This window comes from Siphateles boraxobius, unplaced genomic scaffold (assembly GCF_051911475.1).
Source record: "Siphateles boraxobius isolate OS27281-9 unplaced genomic scaffold, OSU_SipBor_1 41, whole genome shotgun sequence".
Classification (NCBI taxonomy): domain Eukaryota; kingdom Metazoa; phylum Chordata; class Actinopteri; order Cypriniformes; family Leuciscidae; genus Siphateles; species Siphateles boraxobius.
The window spans coordinates 31,345,768-31,372,892 of record NW_027509042.1 but is presented as its reverse complement, the minus strand read 5'-3'; the positions used below and the strand labels follow the sequence as shown (position 1 = coordinate 31,372,892).

Below are 27,125 nucleotides of genomic sequence, written 5' to 3'. Positions count from 1 at the left end.
TTCATTTTGTAAATGCTAGTTTTGAGACCATGGTGAACTTGGTGAAGTTCCGACCCTGAGGTCTTAAAGGGACAGAAGCTGCTAATAAAGCTGCTGTCGCCATTTGTGTCAATAATGTTAATCAAACATCAGAAGGAAAGTAATTTACTGCCCTTGACTGAATCACTTTTGTAAAATAAATAAGAATGATTGTTGAATTTATAGTGAAAACTATTTATTGTATATTTGATTACTTTATACAATATATGTGGGGTTTTTTTTCTCTCTCTCTGTAGTTGGTGACCTAAAGTGGTGGGGGGGGGCCCTGCAGTAACTCATAGCCCCGGGGCCCAGTGAGCTCTTAATGCGGCCCTGCCCATACCGCACTCCTGGCTTGTCTCGAAGCATTGCTCTGGCTCTGTTAAACGCAGCTCTGTGCTTTGCCACCTCTGGTGTGAAGTCAGGGAAAACACGGATCCCCTGGCCGTTAAAAGTAAGATCCTTTCCTTCAACAGCTTTCCTAAGGAACGTTGTCACATCCCGAAAGTAATGCAGCCGCACTATAAGCGACCGCGGCGGCTCGGTGCCATCCGGTCGTTTACGTAAAGCCCTGTGAGCACGATCCACTAGCGGGAAATCCTCAAGTGACAACGCGTCTTTCAAGAGTTCTGAAACAAAAGTGTTCATATCTCTGCCCCTCTCAGTCCCTTCTTTCAGCCCGGCTACTCGCACATTTTGTCTTCAAGATCGCCCCTCTAGATTCATGCACTTGTCTGCAAGAAGATTCACCTCAGTACATAGGCGTTTCACCTCCGTTTGAAGTTTGGTTATGGCATCTGAAGAGTGATTTGCTGAGCGTTCTAGGTCGGCCAAAGTAGAACCTTGTTGCGCGGACGTAGTCTGCAAGGCCAGAATGGTGACTTGAGTTTCAGATTTGAGAGCAGATATTTCACCTCTGATCGTTGTGGCCATCTCTTCAATGCGCCTGTCTATCGTCTGGCAAATCTCAACTTTGGTAGATCGCAGCTCTGAACGTAACAAGTTAATGGCTTCCAGGACTGTAGCATCTGCCGACCGTTGCGAAGCTTCGCCCGGCGAAACATCGTCGTCAGGAGAGGTCGTGCGATATGGCCTGCCTCGTTCTGCTTTTTGCTTTTTGAGGCTTGTGACTTCGAGCTGGCTTTCATCTTGTAGCCGATGAGTATCAACGAGCCTTCAGCAAATCCAGTTTGTAAGAAAAACTCTTTTTATGTTGAAGTTATTGTTAAAAAGTCTATTTTATAATAATTTTGCGGGAGCTGCAAGGGAGTGCGACCTATCGACCCATAGCTCACTAGCGCCCCCCGGGTTGTTCCATTTCGTAGGGGAATATTTCAAACCCCTTGGCCCTTGTACACTCGAAAACAAGGGGTAGGGGCAAGGGGTGAATTGGGATTGAGCCATAGAGTACCCTACGTCACAGAGTACCCCTACTTCAGGTGCTTTCCGTTTAAGTATATTTGAAAATTAAAACACTTTATACCCAAATGTCAAAATTTGTCATTCTTACAGATCATTAACTAAAAAAAGTTGTTTTCGTGTTTAGTTACCCTTTAAAGTCCCTATTGTTTGGGGTTACCATGACTTCTCAATATGTTGGAGTATTCTTCAGAATGGCGAGCCAATCAGGGATGAGTTCCCTAATGAATATTAATGAGTCTATTATTTACCACCCTGCAAAAAGAAAATTTGCCTCCCGCCAGGTTGCTAGTATAGCTTGTTGCCTGTGGCTGTGTAAATCGGTGTAAATTCATTATACTCAACAGAGGTTTATGAAATAAACACATCCGGCTTGGATTCAAACCACGGACTCCTCACTCATTTCTACACTTTACCTTTGCAGTTTAAATAAACCATACATCTCATATATAACAAGATGTCTTGCTTTATTATTATTTATTATGCATTTCTTAAATAACCAAACTAAAAAAACATAAGGGCAGATCCTTTGAGCGCTGCTGATGACGCTGTGAAGTGACGCGCCAGTCATCAAGTATTCCAATGTATAAATAAGCTTTCCTTCGATTCCTTACATTTTCTTTCCTTGCAGCGTTCTCGCATCCTACATGGGGTGGAGCTGAGACACGAGGAAAGGAAACCAGGTTGCACAAATAAGAAATGAGAAGCACCCTGCGACTCCACATGAAGTGTGCCATTTGGGATCCAGCCACTATCGCTTGTGTCGCCGGAAATCGCCCGCTCTCCATTGAAATGAAAGGGATCCTGTCGCTTTGTCGCTGTGTGTCGCTGGTAGAGTGTGAATGCACCTTTAGGATGGTAGTTTGAATGTACAATATGTACAAAAATGTATACAAATTGTTTTATCAATGCTACTTTCATGATGTAAAATCATTAAATGGCCTCAAAATTAAAAGTGAATGATGCATACTACACACAGGGGTCACTCTTACTTCATTAAAATAATTAACAGACTGTAAATTATGTCATGCTGCCTAATAGATCAAATTATGCATTAAACCGTTTGACCCTTTTAATTCTTCCAAAAAGAACAGATATATGTCTATGTTGCTTCACAGCTCTTTTTTTGTTATGAGCATCATGTGTATTAAACTACCTAACATTAAAGTTTCCTAAACTGGGGTTTATTAAGGAATTCCAGAGGGGTTTGTAAGTTGGCGAAAAGCTAATAATGAATTGAATTATGTAAATTATTGTCAAATTAAAATAATTGAATAAAAACATCAAGATATAACATTGACTAAAAAAGACTAATTTGTTTACCTGCATGTCATGTGACCATTAACCAATCAGAGAACTGTGAATATACATATGTGTTGTTAAATTATTGACTTTATTGTTAACTTAAAATCTCAGGGGGTGATTAAAATATCCAAACAAAATCGTAAATATGAAATAATTTGTGCATTTTTAACCTGTCTTCCAAATACTTAGTAAAACATGCAATGTTGACGAAACAGTCCTTAAAAGTCAAATGATTTCTGTAAATAAAGTGGCCAAATGCTGTGTTGTCTCTCGATTTTATGGCTGGTCTCTGTGAACAAATCTACAAGACTTTCCATTGTATATGTACGTGATAGGCTTTTTTTTTAAAGGAAGATTTAAAAAAAAAAAATATATATATATATATATATATATATATATATATATATTAAGGTGAATAATAGGTATAATTATACAATTTATAAAAGGTGATTATGCATATTTTAAAACGCAATGTAATCTACTAAACAATTACTTTTTTTAAATCTGATTACATAATCCATGATATGTAATAATCAGTTACTACCTAGCACTCGTTATATATTGTTGCAAATATCCCATATTTACAAATATCCAGGTCATTACATTTGTTTTGTTTTAATTGAAATCAGTGGCGGAGGAGCACAGTAGGTGGCGGTATGCACCTATCTTGTTATTTTGTTACCCTTCCGTGAACACACTGAAGAAGATTACATCAACATTACTGAACATGGGTACATACAGACGAATAGATTGTATATTTTTCAGTGAATTTCATCCAACGTTAGGACCAAAGATCACATATCAGGTAACGTTAACATCAGAGAAATAAATATTTTTGAGCGAAGCAGAGTAGGCCTACAGCATGTTTGACAGCCTGGTTTTGTGTTTGCAAACGAGACTTCCATTATGCATACAAGCAAATGAATGTTTATCCGGTTATATTGGAACAAATTATATACAATTTGTGTTTGATCGAAGGTTCCGGAAGAATATATTTCGAGGGAACTTTTTGATACTGTGCAGGTGTACATCATCACCAAACCTGAACTGCAGAACAAGCTCATAACAGTGTACGTAACATTACTTAACTTTACTTAAGTCATCACATTGTTTTATTTGCATTGTTGTTTTAGACTGTTTTTGAGCACAAACACCAATAAACTAAAAATTATACGCTATGCGTGTGCGTTTAAAAAGACTTGTTGTATTCAGCGAACATGAGCTCCACATTAAAAAATAAAACGTTAAAATAGTTTGAACATACTGCTTGTTTTCTTGTCAAAAACAAGAAGTAGAGGCTTCTGAATTTGCTTCAGTGGATCTAAAATTTAATTAGTATGTTTAATATATATATATATATATATATATATATATATAGAAAGAAAATCCACAGGCAAATGTTCAATAATATTTTTTATAAATGGTGTGTGTGTGTGTGTGTGTGTGTGTGTGTGTGTGTGTGTGTGTGTGTGTGTGTGTGTGTGTGTGTGTGTATATCAGTGGTGGGCCAGCAAGGCCTTCTCTGCTGGCCTAAACACTATCAGAATCACTGACTTGCACTTTAATATATTTTTTCCATGAATGAGTATTAAATTATCCCCAATAGACCATTATCTTAATCTCACATTTTTTCTCTTGGTTGCGCTGCTTCCAGTAGTGTATATTTATTTTAGCGCTTTTATCCAATTATATTTCAGCCATCATGTGTTGCCAGGGTAAAATAAATCTGCCTAGAGGCCTTCAGAATCGACAGTGCGTGCGCCTGTTCCTTAAATGAATGGAAACCGTTGCTTTAACCAATCAGATAATCAGTCAGATTTAATCAGCCAATCAGATTTCGATTTGACTGCACCGGGGCCATCTAGCAGGCATGCAATACCGTCGGCATTTTCACGTCCTTTGATTGGATGGTCAGAGCGCCTACTATGGTTAGTAGTCAGAAGCTGAGCTATGAAGGTAAATTAGTAGCAAAACTCGAGAACACCTAGATGTGAATTTGAGAACTTGTAAAATAAATATTTGTACTTGTACGCAAACATTTACACTCACAGCTCCGATGTGAAAACCTGTAAAATAAAAATCTGAACTTGAACGCTGAGATTTGCACTTGCAGACAATAGTCACAAACCTGTATTCTGAATTTGAAGCTGCAGACAAGTAGTCACAAATGTGTAAAATGCCATTCACAAAGATACATTGACAGACACAAATTTGTAATACAAATGTGCACTTCTTCTAACATTCAAATTCGCAGTACAGCCTCAAATTGGCACTTGCAACTTCTCAAATCTGACACTGCAAGTTAATAAATCGCGAAAAAAGTAGCAAAAGTCAAGGCGCGAAATTTGAAATTGCAGTGACAGATTTTAGAAGTAGCAAGGAGACTGGTTAAGGACGTGACACAAAAAAAATCTTAAATTTGTAGGTGGCAATTTTTTTTTGTTGTAATCTGTGAAATGTGTGAATTACACTGCGCAAACCTAATGTAATACTACCCACTGGATGAAGAAGGGTTGGCTCTCCACAGAAAATAAAATATTCATTTTATTTTATTTTTCGTGTTCGCATTTATGAGGAAAAAACAATGTTACGGACGTGACAGTTCCCTGAAAGCGTTAGCCTACTAAAAGACTGCTTTAAAACTTTTACAGACCTCAAACAGAAAGCATTAAGCCTTTCTTTTAAAGTTAATTTTGTTTTGTATTAATTGTATATTCATTTTAATCAATGTTTCATCAACAAATTACCTGGATGTAATAAATGGTAACTGAATATAGCAGACAATAATATCACCACACGGAGGCCCCGGCGCCTGAACTGCAGCTCGTCTCATAAATTAACTGAAACTCAGCATAGTCTACTTGCCTTACAGACCTGAGAGAAATATATATATTATCTACAGAACGCTTGAAATGTCTTAAATGGAACAATTCAAAACGAAAGAAAACTGTAGTCCGTATGAAATGTGCATTTTTCTCCGGCGCGTTCACTACTGTGAAGATCGCGAGTCAGCATCGACACAGAAAACACTTATTTATTAACAAATAGCCTAATTAAAATGTAACATTGCTATATTTTACATATTCATAATCATTACTTTTGCCGGTTCTTTGTGACAGCTTTTATGCGTTTTATTGGCAGCGCCACCCTTACATGTTACATGAACACGTCTGTATCAGCACGGAAAACATGGAGATGTTTATAATGGGATAATTGTAGGCTATAATAAAATTGGCCACTGAATTAGCACATGTTCATGAGCTCCGTAACGACATCTCTCATAAAGGTTTGCGACTCAGTTTAAATGGTAAAAAAATGATCCGAAAAAAAAAGAAAACACCTAGCCTCTTCGCTAAATAGCACACAAAATACCATTGGTATGCTACTTCCGCCGCCTGACCGGAAGTTGCACCCACTTTATTTTTTACAGTAGCGCCCCCCGGAAACAGGTGGATAATCGGAACCACGCAAGAACCACTGTAGCCTTCAGTAACGCACACGCCGAACTCACTCGCTCGTTTCTCTCTACCGGCCTTCCCGAACTCACATTAACCCTAAAACTGCCGGGGCAAAATAAAAATAGCAATTTCACAACAATTATAGAGAGTCTGTGCGCTGCCATGCTATTAAAAGTTATTCATTCACTGAAGGCCTAGGTGTGAAGTACACGCCCCGCCACTGGTGTATATGTATGTATGTGTATATATATATATATATATATATATATATATATATATATATATATATATAGACCATTTATAAAAATATTTTGTAAATTACTAAATGTTTACAAAAACTGCTTAGGAGGCAACATCCACATTTCGATAGGACAATTATCTTAGTATGGCAAAAACATAAGGGATAATTTCCATGTTTAAGGTTCAACAGCAGAAGTCATCTCAAGTTACTCAAACTACATTCATCTTTCAAGCTTACACACAAATTCTGAAACCATTGTTTTAGATTAGTTCTTGATTTGAAATTTTTTAAAGAAACAGTTACACAGGTCTTTCCTCATTCATGTTGATTGAAACTTTACTTCCATGTACGGGTACGGGACGTTATTAATTAAACTGACTGACAAGTAAACTGATTTGCTTTCAATTAATGTAGCTGCAACCAGTGTGTGTGTGTGTGTTTGTTTGTGTTCCTGGTTTACATCTTGGTTTAAATACACTTTAGATTTGTGATTTTTACATTTGGTGTAAATTGACTTTTAGAGTTAATGATAATGACCTGGTTGTGTTTTATCTGTGTAACTGTTTAAGGACTGCCATGGAGAAGAAACTGATTGGCTGTCCAGTGTGCATTGAGCATAAGAAGTACAGCCGGAATGCCTTGCTCTTCAATTTGGGTTTAGTCTGTGATGCCAGGACAAAAACATGTGCTTTAGAACCTATTGTCAAAAAACTGTCTGGCTACCTCACAACTCTGGAGGTAAAAATTAATTTAATACGTAGTGCTGTTATAGTTTCTGTGCTTCAAAAGTTGGTCTAACACTTAACCATTTCATAAAATGTGTTGATTAGCTTGAGAGTGGATTCATTTCAAACGAGGAGAGTAAACAGAAGCTGTTGCCTATCCTGTCCACACTTCTTGAGGAACTTAATGTTACAGGAGCCTGCACCCTACCTATTGGTCATATATATTTTCTATCTCTCTGTTTACCTGTCAGTGATTCTCGCCGTTTTTTAATCACCCTATCTCCCTCTCTCATAACAGATGACTCTAACACCATCCACTTGAAGCTAATTGAACAAAGGAAAGATCCTCAGGTTGTTCAGGAGTATGATGTACCAGTATTTACCAAGAATAAAGACCACTTTATAAAGTCACAATGGGATCTCACAACACAACAGGTCTACAAAAAATCTTCCCCATTGTTTACTGTCTTTATTTGACTTAATAAATAAATTAAAAAAAGTAAATTAGACTTAGAAAATTAAGTTCTGTTTCATATTGCACGTGTTAGTGATGCATGAGCAGCGTGGTGTTTTTGCTGTTGTTTTTGCCACCCATGTTAACAAATAAGAGCTTGTTTCCGCCACAGAATAAAAAAGGTAATTGTGACTTTTTATCTCACAATTCTGACTTTTTATCTCAGAATTGCATGATATAAAGTCTCAATTGCGAGAAATACTCGCAATTCTGGCTTTTTTTCCCCCTCAGAATTGCATGTTTATATCTCGCAATTCTGACTTTATTACACACAATTGAGTGTTAAAAAGTAAGAATTGCGAGATAAAAAGTCAGAATTGCAAGTTTATATTTAGCAATTGCGAGTTTATATCTTGCAATTCGCAATTGTGAGTTTATATCTTGCAATTCTGACTTTATATCTTGCAATTCTGAGATAAAAAGTCACAATTATCTTTTAAAACGTTGTATTCTGTGGTGGAAACAAGCTTCCATAAAAGAGTGTTCACATTGGAAGCAGGAAAAAATATAAATTTCATAAAATCTGCATTTATTTGTAGTGTAGTGTGTTTTGTTATGGAGTATGTCTGAAAACCAAAAAAGAAGAAAAATGTATCCATTGTTAGAAATAGTTCTATTGTCCGGCTTGGAGAAAGTCACTGTCACATTACACTGTACGTTTTTCACAGCGTGACTGAAACAAGACTAATATGAGTAGTTTATAACACTCAAGGTTTGGTTATACAACGTTTGATTTTACAATTTAAAAATATTACAAATAAGATTTCAAAAATACAAAAATTTAGTTTCTAATACTGACCATAGCCATTGACTTGCATGCTGCTGTTGTAAATCTTTTTCTTCTTAAGTGTAGAAAACTCAGAAGCGAAGACCAGGAGACTCGGGTTTGTATCTTAAGATGGTTTCTTTATTGAGAACACGAGCTGTGCGTTGCTTTAGTCTTCCAAGCTCGTCTCGAGTCTGACTAAAGGGAAACGTTCCCTTGAAATTTATAAACAATTTAGGGGCAGGGCTTAACATTGTGATGAACAAAGCATGTAAATGAGGTATGCAGGTTTAGGAACCTGCCCTATACATGGAGTGTTACCAATTCCAATCCAATCAGCATAACTATTCAAACAGTGAAGCTACCAAAGTTTCAGTAATCTGCTTACAATAGAGAGAAACATGAATATCAGGCTGGACAGAGAGCAGCAATCTGCCAGATACAGAAAACAGGAATCACCGGACCCTCCTGCTGGAAAACTGTTTCACAGCAAATATCATCACCATCATAACCTTAAATGCTAAATTCAGTATACAAAACTGTCTCAGTTTATATACTATTGTATTGGAACCTCAATTAAACATTTAATAAATTTGTAACACTGCTCACTTGCAGTGTGAAACAGGTATATTATTTTATTTGGCATACTGTCTTCAAATATAATTTGTTACCAGAAATATATAATTTATCTAATTTTGTATAAATATTTTGATTACTTTTTTTTTCAGATCCTACCCTTTGTAGATGGGTATCGACACATTCAAAAGATCTCTGCTGAGGCTGATGTTGAGCTTAATTTGGTACGGATTGCTGTTCAGAATTTATTGTAAGTATGATATTAGTCCTGTTTTGAGCTACGGTCATTATCTCAATAATAACTTGTGTTAAATACAGATTAACTCTCTACTGCATTTTTTTTCTGCTGGCTTTGGTTCAGTACATTTTTTTATTTTTGAAAAAGTATAATAAAAGTACGTAAGTAAACAAAAATATCTTTAAAGTGTCATAAAACCCCTGTTTTATCATTTGTCATTCACACCTCAGATTTGAAAAAAGACTCCAGAAATGGGCGTCTAAAGCTGTGGGAGTATAGAGGGTGGGAAGAGGAGAGACAACAACTAATTAAACACAGACCTACACACACATTATACAAAAAAATGAATATTGAAATATCAGCAGAGAAAAACAAGCAAAATAGCTAGGTGCACTTTGATTAATTTTTAAAATATAACCCTATGACAGTTCTGACAATTCATTAAATTTAACATTTAATTTAATATTCAACAATGCCTGCATTGAAATTATTATACAAGAACTGAACTGAGCTGGACGATGACATCACGGTTTACTCCAGAGCGGCTATATATATATATATATATATATATATATATATATATATAACTAAATTAATAACTTTTTCAACAAAAATGAAACATGACTGAACTTACTTAAGCTGGACTGTGACACTATTTTCTTCTAGAAACAAACTTTTTTGCATTATTTTGCTGTTATCTCTGTAAAGCTGCTTTGAAACAATCTGTATTGTAAATACCGCTATATAAATAAATGTGCCTTGACCTAACAACAAAATCACAAAATAAAATATCATTAGAGACTACTAAAAACTATCATTAACAAATCAAACGCATTTTGAGAAATTATTTCTTAGAAATCAACAAATAAGCATTATAACTATCCAGAGCTATTGGTCTAGGCTATATTAAAAATGAGGAAGAACGTTTTAATAATATATTCATTACGTTTACGAGCACTTTGAACAAATAACACACATCAGTTTAACAGAAAGAATAAAGGCATAGTTTTTTCTCCAATCTACTTTGAATTTTTGGTCTGCATCATTGTCTTCAGACTTCTGTATATCAGACGACATACAGACTTACACAAATCAACACATCTCAAGGATGATGCATTTTTTCGAAGCCTTTGTGTTCAAAGGTTTTGAGATTTTCTTAAGGAAGTAAAATGGGACATTAAATCAGAGAAGAACATTATAAAATTGGGATTACAGTGAATGTTTCTGGCTTTGTTAAGATGAAAGTCACCCAGAAGACAAAGTAATAATACATTATTATCAAGATTAACATCCTTAGAATGAAAATCGGACAAAAAAAATTCTAAATTATGTAATTTGTGTGTGCGTTCGGTTCAAGTGCACGGTAAAAGAATGCGTATGTGCTCAGGACTATATGTGCGAATGTGAATGGGGTGTGAATGGGGATCGTTTTGATAACGTTGTCATCTGTACATAAAACTTTTCCATTTTTACTGGTGCGTCTCTCAACGGCAGCAGCGTCTCTACTAATAGCAAAACTGTACATTTATCTGCTCCAAGAACATAGCCGTTATTACCCCGCTTGAAAGAGAAATTCATGAAGCTTTTAAATTGTTAAACTATTTTACTGATAAAATCGTCGGAGTGGGAGAAAGAGAGTGTGTACTTTCCGCATAATAAAACTTAATTTTGTGGCAAAAAACATTGAAGTAATTTGTTGTTTTTATCCTATTGTTTACTGTGTTTAGTTGCTTGGTCAGTGTTGTTGTGGGTTTTTGTTCTTTTGCTGTTGCAAGCTGTAAGGACCTTTGAAATAACTGAAATCATTTGCAGAAATGATATTATGAAACTAATGCGGTCAAGACCTGCCTGGAATTACTTAAACCATATGTTTCCCTGAAAATAATTGCACACCTTAGAACGTTTGTCAACCAATCAGATTCAAGCATTCAACAGCCCCGTAGTATAACTCTGATTAATCTCATATAAGATGCGCGTGATTGAGTTAGTGTATCCTCTTCCAAAGCACTTCAGTTTACTAGTGTTTGACTGTTCATCTCGCGCAGCTTAAATGGCAGTTCCTGATGTTTTTGATTATGATTGGGACTCTCATACATTACATTATAATGATGAGTAGGCTACACTATTGTAATGCAACGTTATTAAATTCTTTATGCTTTAGTTACTAGTTTCAGCAGGTTACGGGATGAGCGCATTAACAATGGGAGTTCTGCCTAGCACATAACTTATAATAGTCAACATTTGTGGATCACAAAAGTTAATCAAAGTTGTCCTAAGACAAGTACGGGTATTGTTCAAAATTCATGAATAACTTTGATGAAAGGTTTTGATCCACTTCAAATGTTGACTTTTTTTCAACAGTAGTTCACTGTCATTTTGTGCAGATGTAAGTTGTAATATTACATTTATGTTGTATATATCTGATTCATCTCATATAGGATGTGTTTGGTTGAGTTTAAGAAGCCCAACATTGACTATGTTTGGATTATTTGAAAAAAAAATCTCAAAAACATTAATGCATTATTAATAATAACTAGCAGGGTTATTTTTCTCATATTATTTTCATTAACATTACGTTTAATTCAAATTGCTCACCTCTAAGTGGCTATATGTTATCAGATATAAATCTGCCCTCATAGAGCCATTTTTATGATTCTAAATTTGTATTACCATTTAAATCACCATGGCACAGCCGCTACTTTCATTTAGTCCCAGTGTAGCTATGCTAAATTCAAAGTTTCACATGTTTTTGATAATCATTGATATTGGGACTACAAATTCATGGCTCGAGCCTGGTGCAAAATATCTCTTCAGTGAACGCAGAGGAGGAAGTGTAAAATGTGGAGTGTAGATAAGGTAATCAATACAAATACAAAACATTTCTGGCACCTTTGGTTTTGCTTTGCATTTTGCCATTTCTGCTTTCAAACTCTGTCAGCAGCATCTATGGCATGCATTTGTACCAGAGTTCAAGTTGTATTTAACCCAGATTATTGTAATTGGCAATACCTCCTGACATAAGGCATCACTTGACTCTTGACAAAAATGTATGGATACAATTATGAATGTATGAAAATCTAGCACCTGATGTTGTAAAAATAAAATGCACTAAAACCATTAATAGATCATTACAATAGTTATTGTGTTGTAAAAACTACACTTTTCTTACATGTAATAGCAGCTAAAGAGTAATGGACTGAACAATGGTACTGTTTCACAGGTATTATGAAGTGGTAACTCTGGTATCCATATTTCAGGTACGTTTTTGTTGTTTATTCTAAATTTGATAAATTATTTTTCTTACTTTGTTTTTTGGTTTTCATATTTTACAGTACTCAAATGTTTACTGCACAACACCTAAAGTACAAAACTTGATAGATAAGAAGTGCCTTCAGGAAGAGTGTCTACATTACGTCTGTAAGCTAGGTGAGCAACTACAGAGATTGTAAATATACTATATGTAAATATAATATATGTGTATGAGAGTGAAATGTTTCTAGTTCACAGTAAACATTTATACTATGTGCATGTCACCAGGCCAAAGGACTAGTCTCAGGGATGTGTTCCAGTTGTATTGTGGTTTGACCCCAGGTACAACTGTGCGTGACCTCTGTTCCCGCTATTCTCACCACCTACAGAGGGTGGATGAAAGGCAAGGCCATTTGAATTTGATTGTTGTTCACGCTTAAATCCCCAAAATTATGCCACAATAAGGCATGTCAGTCTTGTTTTCTGACCTACAGAAGAACAATATGTAAAGATTATATATTAAGATTGTTTTGGGCTCATTTAGCTGTTGGTTAGTACCAGTTTGAGCTGTTAGAAAATATGCTATATAAAATAAATATTCTACTTTTTTTAAATTTATTTTTTTATACATGTTTCAGGAAGTTGATTCAGTTTGGCTTGATGAAAGGTCTGATTCGGCACCTGCAGAAGTATCCAGTCAAGGTTGTTGATAGGAGTCGTCCACCGAGACTTTACACTGGCTGCCATAGTTATGATGAAATCTGTTGCAAAACTGGCAAGTATTAAGTGTTATTACTTTTTCACATGAATATTCCTTTAAACCAGTGACATTATTCCTTTCATGCATTTTCAGGAATGAGTTACAGGGAGTTGGATGAGCGTTTGGAGAATGATCCGAACATAGTTGTTTGCTGGAAATAATGCTGCTGTGATAGAATTATGATTACAGAGTGTATTATAGTATTAGTAAATTTGCTGTCCCAGACATTGTTCTGTACCTTTTATTGTAAAACAACTGCCCTTCATATGTATTTGTGTGTAATCTTTACACACAAGCTTGCTTGAATTAATTAGTTTAAAAATGTTAGAATGTTTTATGATGCATAAATGCAAAATTGAGTCATAGTTCTATATAAAAAGCAGTTACTGGTTTTGAATCAATTTCATATGTGGCAGGCTATAGTGTGGTCTGGTTATAGAGAAGCAGTTCTAATTTTTTTCAGTTATACGTTTATCTTTCCTTACTCTGAGGAAAAAGGTAGGAAACATGGACAAGACTTCCTGAGACCAAGTCAACTGTTGATCTTAAATCCATTGTTTTTAAAGTGTTACCTTGTGGATACGCTGTTAAATTAGGCTTAGAATGAACAATTTAAATAAATCGATAAAGTCAAAGTGTTTGCTTTACAGAATCTGCGGTTGCACGAGTATTTGATTACATCACCCCATTTGTGTCACATCAAATATTGCACTCCCAGGACAATAAAATAAGTGTGAACAAGTTTCCATACAAATTTCTGATTTTTTTAACTGTAGCTCCTTTGACAGAATCATTAGATTGACATCCTCAGAATGCTCCCCAATGCAAAACTCAAAGGGTATGTGTGCTTGTGTATGTTGATGGTAGCAAAAATAGCCACTCATCCTTAGAATATTATAAAAGCCGTCACATAAACATCCTTTATTCTTTAACTATTTCTTTAACAAATACATCTTCCTGTTCTCTCCTTAACCCACAAATAAGTTTACAGCCCATTAAGAAGCTGAATAAGTTACTTTTTCATCAAGCATCAAACACTAGATGTGACACGGTTTTATTTGAAGTTGGTGTGAGAGCTATTGCTATATATACAAAAGGGCAGAAATAAAACCACAAATTCATAAATGGCTCAGCCCCATGTCAGACATTCCAAATCTATATGTACCAAATTATTCCTCTTCATTTGAGTTTTGGAAAGAGATGACAAATATGCCACCCATCAAATTCATACAAGATAAGGGTATGAATGAGACGAGAGGACAAAAATTGCAAAGACAGACAGCAGAGCTGACAGCCCAAGGAACATTTAAAATCGGAGCCAGTACATAGCACTTCTCATTCTGTTATAATCTGGCAGCTGCTCTACTGGACCTGCATAGAGAAAGAAAAGTACGAAAGGTTACAAAAAATAAATCAATACAAGTGAATTTTCATGATTCTTAATACCAAATTCAATACCACAGCATTGGGTTGGATGTGTAGCAATTTCTATCTATTAAATTCAATTTCAATTTATTGATTAAATTTAGAACAAAAAGTTCAGTAATCATGAGAGCAGATGGTAAAATAGAATGTCATATAACTGATGTCATATAAATGTCTGCATATATGTTTTTTAATATAAAAAAAGAAGCCCACATTTATTCATTTCCATGTAGAATTGCAAAAAATATAAAAATGAAAATTAAATATAAAGATAAATGGACTCACCGACTGCAGACACAGCTGGGCATTTGTCATAGATGTATTTAGAGCAGACATCACGGACAATCCTGGGAGTCACAGCCTAGCAAGACAAAAATAAAATGGTATTCTTAAAATCTTTAAATTAATCTCAAATAGTGCAGTCACTCATCCACTGTGAGATTGTTAACATGGACAATTTACCTCAATTCTGGCATCCCACTCTGCCAATGGGATGCGGCGACCATAATTTAGTATGTGCCTGCCAATGTCATCACAAACAGGTGTAGTTCCTGAGAACAAAAAGAAGGATATTATAGATCGAAGTAGTCTGATAGAAAGGGGAAATGTATGAAATAATATGTAAAAAAAAAAAATGAAAAAAAAAAATCTGTATTACTAGCCCTACTGTTGGTGCACATAATATATCAGACCTGCAAACTCCTCAGAATAAAAAAGGTGACAGTGTCGGGGGCGGGGGGGGGGGGGGGGGGGATGGGGTGACACTGAAGCGCAAAAGAAAAGCGAACTCTGAGCGCTTTATTAAACAGAAATTTGCTGTTGGTGTGTTAGCCTAAAACAACATGCTCGCCAGATTGTTTATCGCCAGATTGTTTATCTAAATAGCCCTATGTTGTTAGAATTTACTGTTTAACAGGTTTTAGGTTTTTGGTAATTTCCTTGAATTAAATTTTATTATTCTTTTTTTAAATGAAAACTAACATCATAAAGTATGATTGATATTTGTTTTTCTTTGAGCAATTCTGGAGCTATAATTGACTCTTCTTAGGAGCATATAAAACAAAACAGCTCCTTGGAAAAAATTAAATGCAATGTTGTAGTAGTTATAAATAAAGGTTTATTTTAGTTCAGATTAGTTTGAGGGCAGCAATTGTATTCATAATGTCAAAATAAAACCAACGTAATATTACTTGAAGGCATTATAGCCTACTATTCCTGCCAAACTTCCATGGTTGCAGTTAGTGTTACTACAGTATATCCATGGTGAATGTTGCTGATCTGTGGAAACTGGATAGTTAATTCATGGCACAATGTTTCTTCCTGGTTTCCACGTCAGTGCTGTTTGATCCGTTAATAACGGAGAAATGTGAATGTTTCTCACTAGATCTCGCAGCAATGTTATTACTTCTGTGGCAAATTCAAATTCTTCCTTTACTTGATCTCTTATTAGCGCTGGTAGTAACAGTGTCGCTTGATCAAGATCGGCTCGCGCTGGTTTGGTCCAAACTGATAAACGGTCCGTCAACCACATAATAACGAGCAGTTTCGTTCCGCTTGCATTACGTTTGCCATTTGATGTTGGTAAAAATTTATTTTAATTTTTTTAGCATTTTGATCTTACGATTCCTGGACGAAATCTCTTGCCTGTGATCAAAGACAGTGAGAGCTGATGTTGAGGAGTATAGCCAAATTCGTGCTAAAATATTTTCTATGCATTCAAAAACTCCCCAACTGCTTTTAAAGGGGTCATCGAATGCAAAATACACTTTTATATGGTGTTTGCATATAAATGTGTCTTTGCAGTGTGTGGACACAACCACCATGCAATGAAAAAAATCCATTTACTTTTTTTTAATCCTCAAAAAGCCAAAAAGTTGTTGCTCATTATAATTTAAAGAGACATATGCACCGAAACGGGTAGCCGTGAACAGAGCTGTTTTTGAGGAGGTAAAAAGGGAGTTGTTTTACACTACCATTGAGAAATTTTAACCAAAGTATGTTACAAACTTTACATGAACACCCCAAAGAATCATACCAACTTGTGGAAAGTGGGCATCCGATGACCCCTGTAAAGGTGACCGGTTTGGGTCTTGACATACATGCTCAGGGCAAGTTATGACACATTGTTATGTACATTGAGCACTGATGTTCAGTCGGCTTGTTTGGGGTCAAATTTATTTTTATTTTTCAATACATTTAAATTTTTTAAATATAACTTTATTTTATTTGGATGAATTTGTCTTTTATCAGATTTACCAATTGTTATAATTTCCATTTTTGCTGGTCAATTATGAACATAGGCAAAATTGAACTGCTAGCAAAAATTGAAGCGAATTTGGTTGGGTCGAGGGACCGCTGCTGCAAATATTTGGGTGGCTCCTCCCCTGAATCTCACTCTAAACTTTTGCTAAAACTTGAGAGCCCTGGGCAATGTTGTGGTGGCTCCGGCGGATTATGAGCGCGCTTACCACGCGCAACGCGGCTACATTTGAAATAACGAAATTTTGGTCGGAAGGAAAAATGGCTTGAAAGTTGTGTGATGTGGGAGTGGCATAGGTTAGTATGCAGGACAGAAGAGAACATGACAAACTTTATAATAAAACAAAAATCAACATTGGTTTGGCTTTTCTGAGATGGCAAGAACTTGGGATTTGAAATGTACACGTTGTGAAAAGGAGATGCTGTTTTGCGAGTAAAGTATTTTATTGCACAGATTATATTCTACATTACCATATTTGGCTCTCTAACAGAGTTGATTGTAAACCATTGTATTGAGAAGTTCCAGCGCGACATCGCAGAAAAATAGAAACCGTTTCTAAAATAGAATCGTCGCGTGTCGCCGTCGTGACTGGTTAGGACAAAAACTCTTGATTAAAGGGTAACTAAACACTAAAACAACTTTTTTCAATTAATGATCTGTAAGAATGGAGCTTCATAAATGCTGTTCATTGATTCCAGTAAATTTTTTGACATTTGGGTTTAAAGTGTTTTAATTCTACAATATATGGTTTAAAAACATCTGAGTGCTGCCCTCTTCAGGTTGAACGGTGGCTACTGCAGTTGAATTTTCCTATTGGTGGTTGCGGTGGTTCATGACGCAGCGGTTGTTGGTGATGTAGGCAGGTTCCATACAAAGAGATGGATCTCAGGTGCACGCCCCCCTCCGCTGGGCTCTGCCTACTTTTTCCAGCATTTTTCAAATATTGCCAGTGGGTGGAGTCAGGCTCTGACCAGGGGTTTAGGATTCGTTAACTAAACCCCTGGTCAGAGCCTGACTCCACCCACTGCAAAGTAGAGTTTGGGGGTGTAGTCTAATATGTAGTCATTGTTAATTGCCTAAGTATTTTTTGGCACACAGTGCCGCGACAAATCAATCACTCCTTTAGACTGGCTGCCTGCACATTCATTCACTGAGCTTGCGGCTGCTGCAACTTGCACTCTCTTCATGACTCAACCTCCACGGACAGTCTTTAATGTTTTATCAGACAATAACTAGGCCTACTCAAGATTTTGCTTTAGAATAATTCTCGGGACAATCAGGGCAAGATTCGGGATCTGGAACAACAGCTTAGATTTCGGGACTGTCGAAACAGTGTTTTTTACGAACAAGATGGTTTTTATACTGCCAAGGGCGTGGTAACTCGTACCAAGGGCATGGTGAGCTGGAACCTGCTTACGTCACCTGCCACCGCTTACGTCACGAACCACCCCAAACATCCAATAGGAAAATTCAACTGCAGTAGCCACCGTTCAACACGAAGAGGGCAGCACTCAGACGTTTTTACACCATATATTGTAGAATTAAAACACTTTATACCCAAATGTCAAAAAAGTTACTCGAATCAATGAACAGCACTAATAAAGCCCCATTCGTACAGACCATTAACTAAAAAAAGTTGGTTTAGGGTTTAGTTATCCTTTAACATAGAACATTTTCATATGCGTTTTTTCGTATTTACGAACCCAATCTGAATTATTTTTTGATGGACGAAAGTTTCGGAGGCAATGTGCAAACATGATTGACAACATGAGGTCATATTTATTTTTCAATAAAATAAATGTTTGAAAATTTAAGCCCTGAAGCCATTTTTAGAGTTGTTTTGTCTGAGTGACATGCATAAAACTAAAGACTCATAACTCCAAAACTATAGCAAGTAGAGTCAAAAGATATTGTTCGATAGAACACTTTTCAAAACTATTTAAAATATAAATTAGATTACATTTGGACATCCTCCTGTCGAGAAACTGCTGATAAAAGACATGCAAAATCATAATAAAAATTATTTATATTTTTTATCTTTCTTATTTAACATGGAATAACTCAGGAAGGAAATAAGGTTGAAGGAAAATTATTGTTTGGTGAAGTCCCTTTACATGTGAGCTGCATCTGGATAAAATATTGTGATGATTGGATAAAGGAATCAAAAGTTACAGCATTTGGAACCAAGATAGCCTTTTTGTTCAGTCCTTAACACTAATGGGCATTTTTAAAATTGTTCCTCCATGGAGAATATCTTGTCATCAATGCAATAGATTGTTCATTTTGGGCTCATTTTAATTGTAATAATATGCTGTAAAAAAAGATGTGCCATTTTCAACGATCTGTGAATGTTTTGTGAGCTGTATGATGTTTTTGACACATAGCAGTACATAGTACAAACATTTTTCAAAATATGATAATGAATATTTTTGCAGCTAGGTGGCGACTGCGGGCGGTACCCTCCGGTTTAAAGGGACTAGTCAGCTCTCGTTCAGAGTTGATTGAAGTGGTTAGATGCTTTTAAAAGCTGAGATTCTAAGCTTTAAGATGGTACATACTTTGTTTTATTCCGCGTTTGAAAAAAAGCACGGATGGTTCCGGGAACATTGGAAAACACATTGCATCCCGGAAAGATGAGAGACATGTTTTTTAGCAAAGTATGCATCACTTCGTGAGGTATATCTCGTGGTCAATGCGAGATTATGTTTTAAAGGTGCACGGTGTAATTTTTAGTGGCATCTAGTGGTGAGGTTGCGAATGGCAACCAACAGAAGTTATGGTCGCCTGAGAAAGATAAATGGAGAGATTGTTTACTTAATTATTCAGTAAAATTATATGTTTTTGCGAATATTATTGTTACTTGTTCATCATTGTGTCAGTGTTTTATTCGACTTTAGCTAGCTTCTTTGCACAAAGAACAACATAGTGACAAAACACGTTTGTCTGTTTAGGGCTACTGTAGAAACATGGTGGCGCAAAATGGGCATTTCAATGTAAGGGTACCCGCGATGTATGTAGATAGAAACGGCTCAGTCTATGGTAATAAAACATAACAGTTCATTATGTAAGCTCTTCATACACCTCTGAAAATATAGTTATGTATATGATATTGCATTTCTGTCACAGATCCTCCTAAATATTAAACCTTTAACCCTCTGGGGTCTGAAAACGCACCGGCGCGTTTTGCTCAATTTTTTTCACATAGCAGCAAAATAGACCTAAAATACTCCGTCATTTTTGGTCATACAGACTAAAGAAATATGAAAATTAACTGTTAAATGTCTACTTTTTTATGTGTCCAATTACAATCGAAATAAAACATTGTGCTTTTGTAAAATAAGAAAATAAACAGGGTGTGCTTTCTGTCTCTCCATCTCCGTTAACCTTTTTTCTGGAGCACATCTCTAGACTTAAACAAAACTCAGCGAATACTATTCACCCAAGCATGAGCAATATATCTTTATAATCATTTAAGTTTGTACTTTTAAAATATCTAATTCAAAACTAGAATAAATATTCTCTGTTTATGTAATCTATAAAAAAAGAGAGAGGTGTCAGCCAATCTCATTATCTTTCTCTCAGCTCATTATTCTGCTAATGTGACACGCCCACGGAGAGCGCACGGTATTCAAACACAAATGATCTAAGGCAAGCCATTCAAACATGCCAACGCCCACCAGCTGGTTTATAAAACACATGTTTAATAAAAAACTTGTACTTTACCTCGTCTTGCTACCTGTGAGGAACAATACTATCTAATAACCCTGGAAAATGTACCAGAAGTGCTGGTAGTTTCATTTTGAGGAGCAACGGATCCAGCTGATGTAGTAAGTCATTTATTCTTAAGTGCTTTGTTCTAATCACGATATTGGATTGTGTCTGTAAACCGCAAAAAGAATGTTTAAATATGAATTGTGTGTCTGTGTGTAGGCTAAATGATGAATGAACAGCACAGACGCACGCGCGTTGTTTACTACAGTTATACAGCGTGTGTCTGTGCCGTTCATTCACTCTCGCACCTACATTAGTAAACGTTATTTTTACATGAACACATCCAAACTATATTGCTATAGCCTACTAAGATGAGTAAAAATAGACTGAAATATGTTGAAATAAAATGTCTGTATAAGCAACAAACTGCAAATTAACATGTATATGCTAATATATCATATACAATATGTTATAGACTAAATATGAATGTTTAGACAAGATTTTGTGATTAGTTTTGGATAGATTATAAAGCTTTGACTGTAAAAAAAAAAGACTACTGTCACATTAAATAGTTAAGCTTTTGTTCACCAATTTCTCATGTTAAATATACTATAGTATGATGTTTTGTCAAAAATAATGTAGGTATATTGAATTATCAACTAAGATGTTATTATAGTGTTTGTTCCAATATTCAAACTAATGAATCCTTACCTTTTTTAATACGTATGATAAAATGTATACTTTTTACAAAGAAAGAATACACTTGAAATATTGTTAAAATTGTAATTGTTGTTGTAATTGTAACCTATTTGTAATTGGTTACAATTTCTAATTGTAAAATATGTATATATAGATAATTTCTTTTGTCCTTGCATTCTTTGGGACCCTGTGACACACCTGTGTGAAAGGCTAATTAATATGCAGCTCATTATGCATGTGGCACATTATCCGGCCTTTGTCTTCTCAGGTGTGAACACGCCTCCTCGCATATTGCCTTTCCAAACAAAAGGGGTCTTATAAAATCAATTTATTGTTTAGTGTAAATGATTAGGCAGGATGATTTTCAGATCATTTTGAAGCAAAACTCTAGGCAACAATGCCCGTTAGTCAAAAGTCTTGTGGACACATATTTAGTATGTGTTTTGTGGCCTTATTCTAGACACTTTAAGTTTTAGTTTTTTCAATAACCATGCATAAACAATATTCTCTCAAAAATGCAAACATGTACAGACATTTTGCTCACATATTATGGTAGCCCTGTTTGTGCTAAATAGTGTAATTACACCGTTGCTATTAATGTTTATAAGCAACTGAAAAAAGCACAAATGTCAGGGCATGTCAAAACATCTCAAGGACCCCAAAAACACCCTGGATCCCAGAGTGTTAATCTCATTATCTTTTAATTTGACACACCCACGGAGAGCGCGTGCTATTCAAACCCAAATGATCTGAGGCAACACACATGCAAACGTGTAAACACCCATCAGATGAGATCAGCACACCAAATTTTATCAGATTACAGTACTTACTTGCAAAGCTGTGAGGAATAATCCTGGGAAATTTACCTCAGAAGTACTGGTTTAAATTCATTTCGAGGAGCAACGGATCCATCTGAGAAGTACGTTTTTTTATTATTGTTCTAATCGCGATACTCTATGTAAACCGCAAAAAGACTGTTTAAATATGAATCGCGTCTGTGTGTGAATGAATGAACTGAACAGCTTTTACCAAACTATATTGCTAGACCAGCGTTTCCCAAACGGGGTGCCGCGGCACCCTGGGGTGCCTTCTGGCGAGAGCAGGGGTGCCGTGTAAAAACTCCATTAAACATTTTTAAATTGCTAAAATGTGTAAAAAAAAATAATAATAAATGTATCAACAATCTCGCATCGTCGGAAGCGTCTAATAACAACAAATAATGCACACAAATTTATAATAAAAAATGCAACTCATAAGTTTTCCGCGTTCGTTGAATTGCGGGGGTTCCTCATGATTTCATTCTCGTGCTTCATTCCCAGCGTCCACACATAAAGCTGCCTCTTTTTCATGGCTTGTTGCGCTTACGGTCAAATACACACGAAACATTGTCACAACGTCCGTCTTGCCGCATATTCACAAACACATCGGTTATGTCCGTGCTGCTGTCAACGGTAACGCGTGCGATTAATGTTTTTCAGTTTTACGCGTTAAAAAAGATTTAAACACAATTAACGCAGCATCCGTTTTTTCTGTCATCCTTTGGCTAGCGTTACATTATATAATCACGTTCTTATTCATGCAAAAGCTTTTAAACCATGCAACCGCGAAAAGACAAAAGAGAACGCGCTGTCAGTGAATGTCCTGCTGACACAGGACGACGCGCATCGCGTGCCAGAATCGACTTCTCTTTCGTGCTTGAACGAATAATAACACACAGTTATGACAAAATGTCCGTTTTGTTGAGTATCCTCATGAGAGCAGTCTTAAATTAGTTAAAATCTTAAATTAGAGTTGTGAGAAGATGGGACGCGTGTGAGATAAACAAGTGCAGCAGTGACAACAGAATCAAAGAACAGGTAACAGAGAAAATTACTCACTGCTCTTGACTAAAGAACGCTTGTAGCTTTAATAAGGATTCATCTATATTTAATTTATTATTTATGCAGTGAAGACTGTAAAGTGTTTGATAACTTTATTCAATTTCTGTGTATTTCCTGACATCAGTAGCAGTATTGGTATCAGTGATACTGGGCTTCATTCATAAAAAAGATGCCATTAAACAATTATATAAAATATACTGTCTTTATGTTGTTTATACATTAATTTGGAGATTAACTGTGAAATTATTACATTATAAAATATATTAAAAACAAGATATCTTGTGCAATTATAACTAAATTATCCCAATATAAAAACACAAATAGGCCTACACTGAGTGAGCAAACATTTAGGTGAGATTTGCAATGGTAATTGAGCAATGTTTTGCTGAATTATGAATAAAAGCCTTAATTAAATATGTCATCATGTAAAGTCATCTCTGCAGAAGAAATTAATGATTTCCTAGACTTTAAATGGATGGACAAAAAAATTGATAATATTAAAAAATATCTATATGACAGTAGGCCTATATACGGCAGTTATTCCCTGTGGTATTGAAAATCAATACATTTCAAGGTATAGTATCAAAGTAGTATCGTGACAACACTAGTGTAGGGTGCCACAATTTTTTTTAAATTTTCAAAGGGTGCCTCGACTGAAAAAAGTTTGGGAAACACTGTGCTAGACTGAGATGAGTAAAAATCGACTGAAATAAAATGTCTTTGTATAAGCAACGTATTAAACTGCAAATTAATATTTATATGCCCTAATATAGGCTATCATAAAAACAAAAAACGATATTACAGACGAAATATGAAAGACAACATTTTGTTGACTAGTTTTGGATATAGATTATAAAGTGTTTACTGTAAAATAGACTACTGCCACATCAAATGAGCTTTTGTTCACCAATTTCTGCTCAAATGTTAAATATATTAGGCAATGTTTGTTTTGTCAAAAATAATCAACTAAGATGTTATTATAGTGTTTGTTCCAATGTAGGCTTTATTCAAACTAATGAATCCTTAACTTTGAAATACGTGTGATAAAATGTATGCGAAAAACGAAAAACAAATGCGAGTGCTTCATCAGTATATACTTGGCTAGGTGAGTCTGTGGAATTTTTTGTGTTGGAACGCCATGAGGAATATCTTTAGATCTGATTGATGGAATATATTGAGTTTGGGCTCTTTTTAATCGTGAGCTCCTTGCTGTAAATAACAATGTGTCGTTTTTCATGATTGATGTATGTTTCATGAAGATACGAGTGAAAATGTGTCTTAAATTAAGGATCCATATATGATTTACAAATGGGTCTCTTGAGGGGCTTCTTGTACAAAACCTTGCTCAAGTTTAGTAAAAAAAACAGGAAACAATTATGCTTGTTGTACTAAGACCTTTCAAATGACATATGATACAGGACTAGCCTATCTGAGCTGTACGATGTATTTGACATATTGCAGTATGTAGTACAAAAAAATACTTCATAAATTATGAAAAAAAAAAATTCTATTTATAAGCAAATAACTCAGCACTACTTAGGAGTTTATCAAATTGGCTACATTCACTGTAAATTTCATACTCTAAGCTTTCAAATGACACCTATTTTAAATTGATCATGGTAATATTTGTGAAAAATAATGCTATTATTTTTTTCGCAATTAGGTGGCGCCTGCGGGTGGTACACTCGAGTGCTTAGATGCATTAAAAAGATGAGATTCTAAGCTTTAAAATGTATAGACTGTGTATGGGTAATGATGAGTATGTTAGAGTTTAATACCATTGAGTTGTCCCACTAAGCTAGCTTTCAAAGCATTTTTGGCTCGAGCCACATCACTCTCAGTCACTGTGGTGCACAAATTCATCCTGTAATACAGAAACATCAACAGCACGTATAAATCACCTCACTATAACTATAACACATCAGATGACAATTGTATTGTCAAGAATAGCTGAAGGCATGCCAGTGACTTACCAGGCATTCTGAGCCCAATGCATCATGTCCTCTATTTTATGTTTGTCTGTAACAAAATAAATACCCAGCAGTCCAGTGTCACTGTATGAGGAGTGGAAAGCCTGGAAACTGTGACACAGGTTCAGCTCTGCAGCAAGCCGAGCTAGACGACTGCTTAAGTGCTGTATAAAACATACAAATAAAGATTATTTCATGATCATAATGCACCCTCAACTTTACTTGATAAATTACAATTTGTACCATGCTTAGCTAATTTACAATTAAAAATGAGTACCATTGTTTATGCCCGGCATTATAACAAATACTATTATAAAAGAATATAAAAGGTGTCTGCATTAAAAACCTGTTTTCATGACAACATAAATAAGACATCACTAACAGGTCAAGTAAAAGTATATTTAATATATTCAGCAAAATGCTTCACTCAAGTTACTTTTTCTAGTTGACTAACCAGTTATGGACATTGAATGGAGCCAATATCATGATGTAATTGACAGTATTTGAAAGCTCAGGCGTTTATTTTGGTACCATATCAGTTATTTTTCATATTGCCAAAAACAATACAATGTATTGAAATGGACAAACATTGGTTATTACTGGATATTTAGTACACTATAATGTTGTGATGCCTAACTTCACTGGTAGCATGTAATATTTTTTAATTTTAGTTAAGCTTTTTATTTTTATTCATTTTTTCTATTTAGACAAAATAGTATAACGGCATGAAAATAATCATCAGTTATCAAAACAACATGAAAATAATTTGAGTTTATCATTCCTGTGCATGAAGAAATCGAGAGACAAACTGATTTACAATGGCCAAGTTTAAGGTTGCTCTATGCTGCATTTCATTAAAACAGAAAGAAAGTCCCTCATAGTAGAATTTTCCAGGAGCCATATTGCAAAAGATAGCAAGAGGAATCAAAAATCCCTTAACTTAATCAGAATCAAATCGAAACAGACATTTGAATTGTCCACAAGAAGTTCACTTTTCATAATTTTAAGGCCGTAAATAGGCTTTCATTTCTCAAATAGTGTAATGTCTTAATTTTAGTTTGAATAGGTCTTAAATTAAGGAAAGACGAGGTGTATTCAACTTGCTGAAGGGGATGTGATCAAAGCCTGGAGTGGAGCGAAAGCACGTTCCTCTCTCCACTCTAAGCATTCTGTAATCACTTCGCTAACAGTCCACTCCTGGTTTTCAATTCCCGCTCACAGAAAAAAACTAACATGTAAAAAGACCGCTTACAAGTAAACATTTTTTTAATAGTTGGTTGGGATGAGTAGCCTAACTGAGTAGCCTATTTAATTGGAATATCAAATAGGTTGTGCGATTATTTAAAAAAAATCTCCATCTCCATGTTTTCGGTGCTGACGCGTTCATGTAATGTAGCCTGGGCTGAGCTGCCAATAACCTAAAAGCTGTCAAAAAGAACAGGCAAAAGTAATGATTATGAATATGTCAAATATAGCAAGGAGACATTTTAATTGTTTCCAGGCTCACTCAGCTGGAAAGATGCTGATGCTGTGATCTTCGCAGTGAACGCACCAGAGAGAAATGCACTTTTCATATGGATTACATAAGCAGAGAGCAGTCTGTTTTCTTTCGTTTTGAATTGTTGTGTTTAAAAGTAGACATTTCAATATGGATTTATTTATCAGGTCTGTGAGACAACTAGGCTACCTTATAGCCTACGCTGAGTTTCGGAATTCGTTTATGAGATGAGCTCCAGTTCACGCGCCGGCGGCTCCGTATTATCTAATGTCTGCTATATTTACTTATTTCCAGGTAATTGGTTGATGAAACATTGATTAAAATTAAGATACAATTAATACAAAACGAAATTCACTTTAAAGAAAGGCTTTGTGCATTCTGTTTGAGGTCTCTGTGAAAGTTTTAGTGCCGCT

The 27,125-nt window shown here is 35.5% G+C and overlaps 2 protein-coding genes across 7 annotated transcripts in view; one reads left to right on the top strand and one right to left on the bottom strand.

Moving 5' to 3' along the window:
• The first annotated feature begins 3,409 nt into the window (after positions 1-3,409).
• On the top strand, positions 3,410-14,023 carry nprl2 (NPR2 like, GATOR1 complex subunit). Of its 6 annotated transcripts, none has more exons than XM_077199139.1 (11): positions 3,421-3,547; positions 3,721-3,812; positions 7,011-7,179; positions 7,272-7,380; positions 7,465-7,601; positions 9,175-9,272; positions 12,481-12,517; positions 12,593-12,686; positions 12,852-12,912; positions 13,148-13,284; positions 13,363-14,023. In XM_077199139.1, the coding sequence occupies exons 1-11, from the start codon at positions 3,470-3,472 to the stop codon at positions 13,428-13,430; spliced, it is 1,080 nt and encodes a 359-aa protein (XP_077055254.1). In that variant the 5' UTR covers positions 3,421-3,469; the 3' UTR covers positions 13,431-14,023. The 6 variants fall into 6 exon arrangements, with proteins under 6 accessions (XP_077055257.1, XP_077055256.1, XP_077055254.1 ...); XM_077199138.1 differs by having other exon boundaries at positions 12,798-12,912; XM_077199142.1 differs by lacking the exon at positions 3,721-3,812 and having other exon boundaries at positions 3,410-3,547; positions 12,798-12,912.
• Positions 14,024-14,307: 284 nt separating this feature from the next.
• uqcrc1 (ubiquinol-cytochrome c reductase core protein 1) overlaps positions 14,308-27,125 on the bottom strand; it is a 28,286-nt gene continuing 15,468 nt past the window's right edge. The window contains exons 9-13 of the mRNA XM_077199133.1: positions 25,218-25,378; positions 25,023-25,108; positions 15,157-15,245; positions 14,980-15,055; positions 14,308-14,640 (exon numbers count right to left, since the gene is read on the bottom strand). Coding sequence (XP_077055248.1) covers positions 14,576-14,640; positions 14,980-15,055; positions 15,157-15,245; positions 25,023-25,108; positions 25,218-25,378 — 477 coding nt within the window. The 3' untranslated portion in view covers positions 14,308-14,575. The remainder of the gene's footprint in view (positions 14,641-14,979; positions 15,056-15,156; positions 15,246-25,022; positions 25,109-25,217; positions 25,379-27,125) is intronic.

Coding starts and splice junctions, on each gene's coding strand:
- nprl2 (XM_077199136.1), top strand. CDS start 3,470: ATGGGTACATACAGACGAATAGATTGTATATTTTTCAGTGAATTTCAT. Junction 3,548..3,720: donor GACCAAAGATCACATATCAG/GTAACGTTAACA, acceptor GTTTGATCGAAG/GTTCCGGAAGAATATATTTC. Junction 12,913..13,147: donor CTACAGAGGGTGGATGAAAG/GCAAGGCCATTT, acceptor TACATGTTTCAG/GAAGTTGATTCAGTTTGGCT.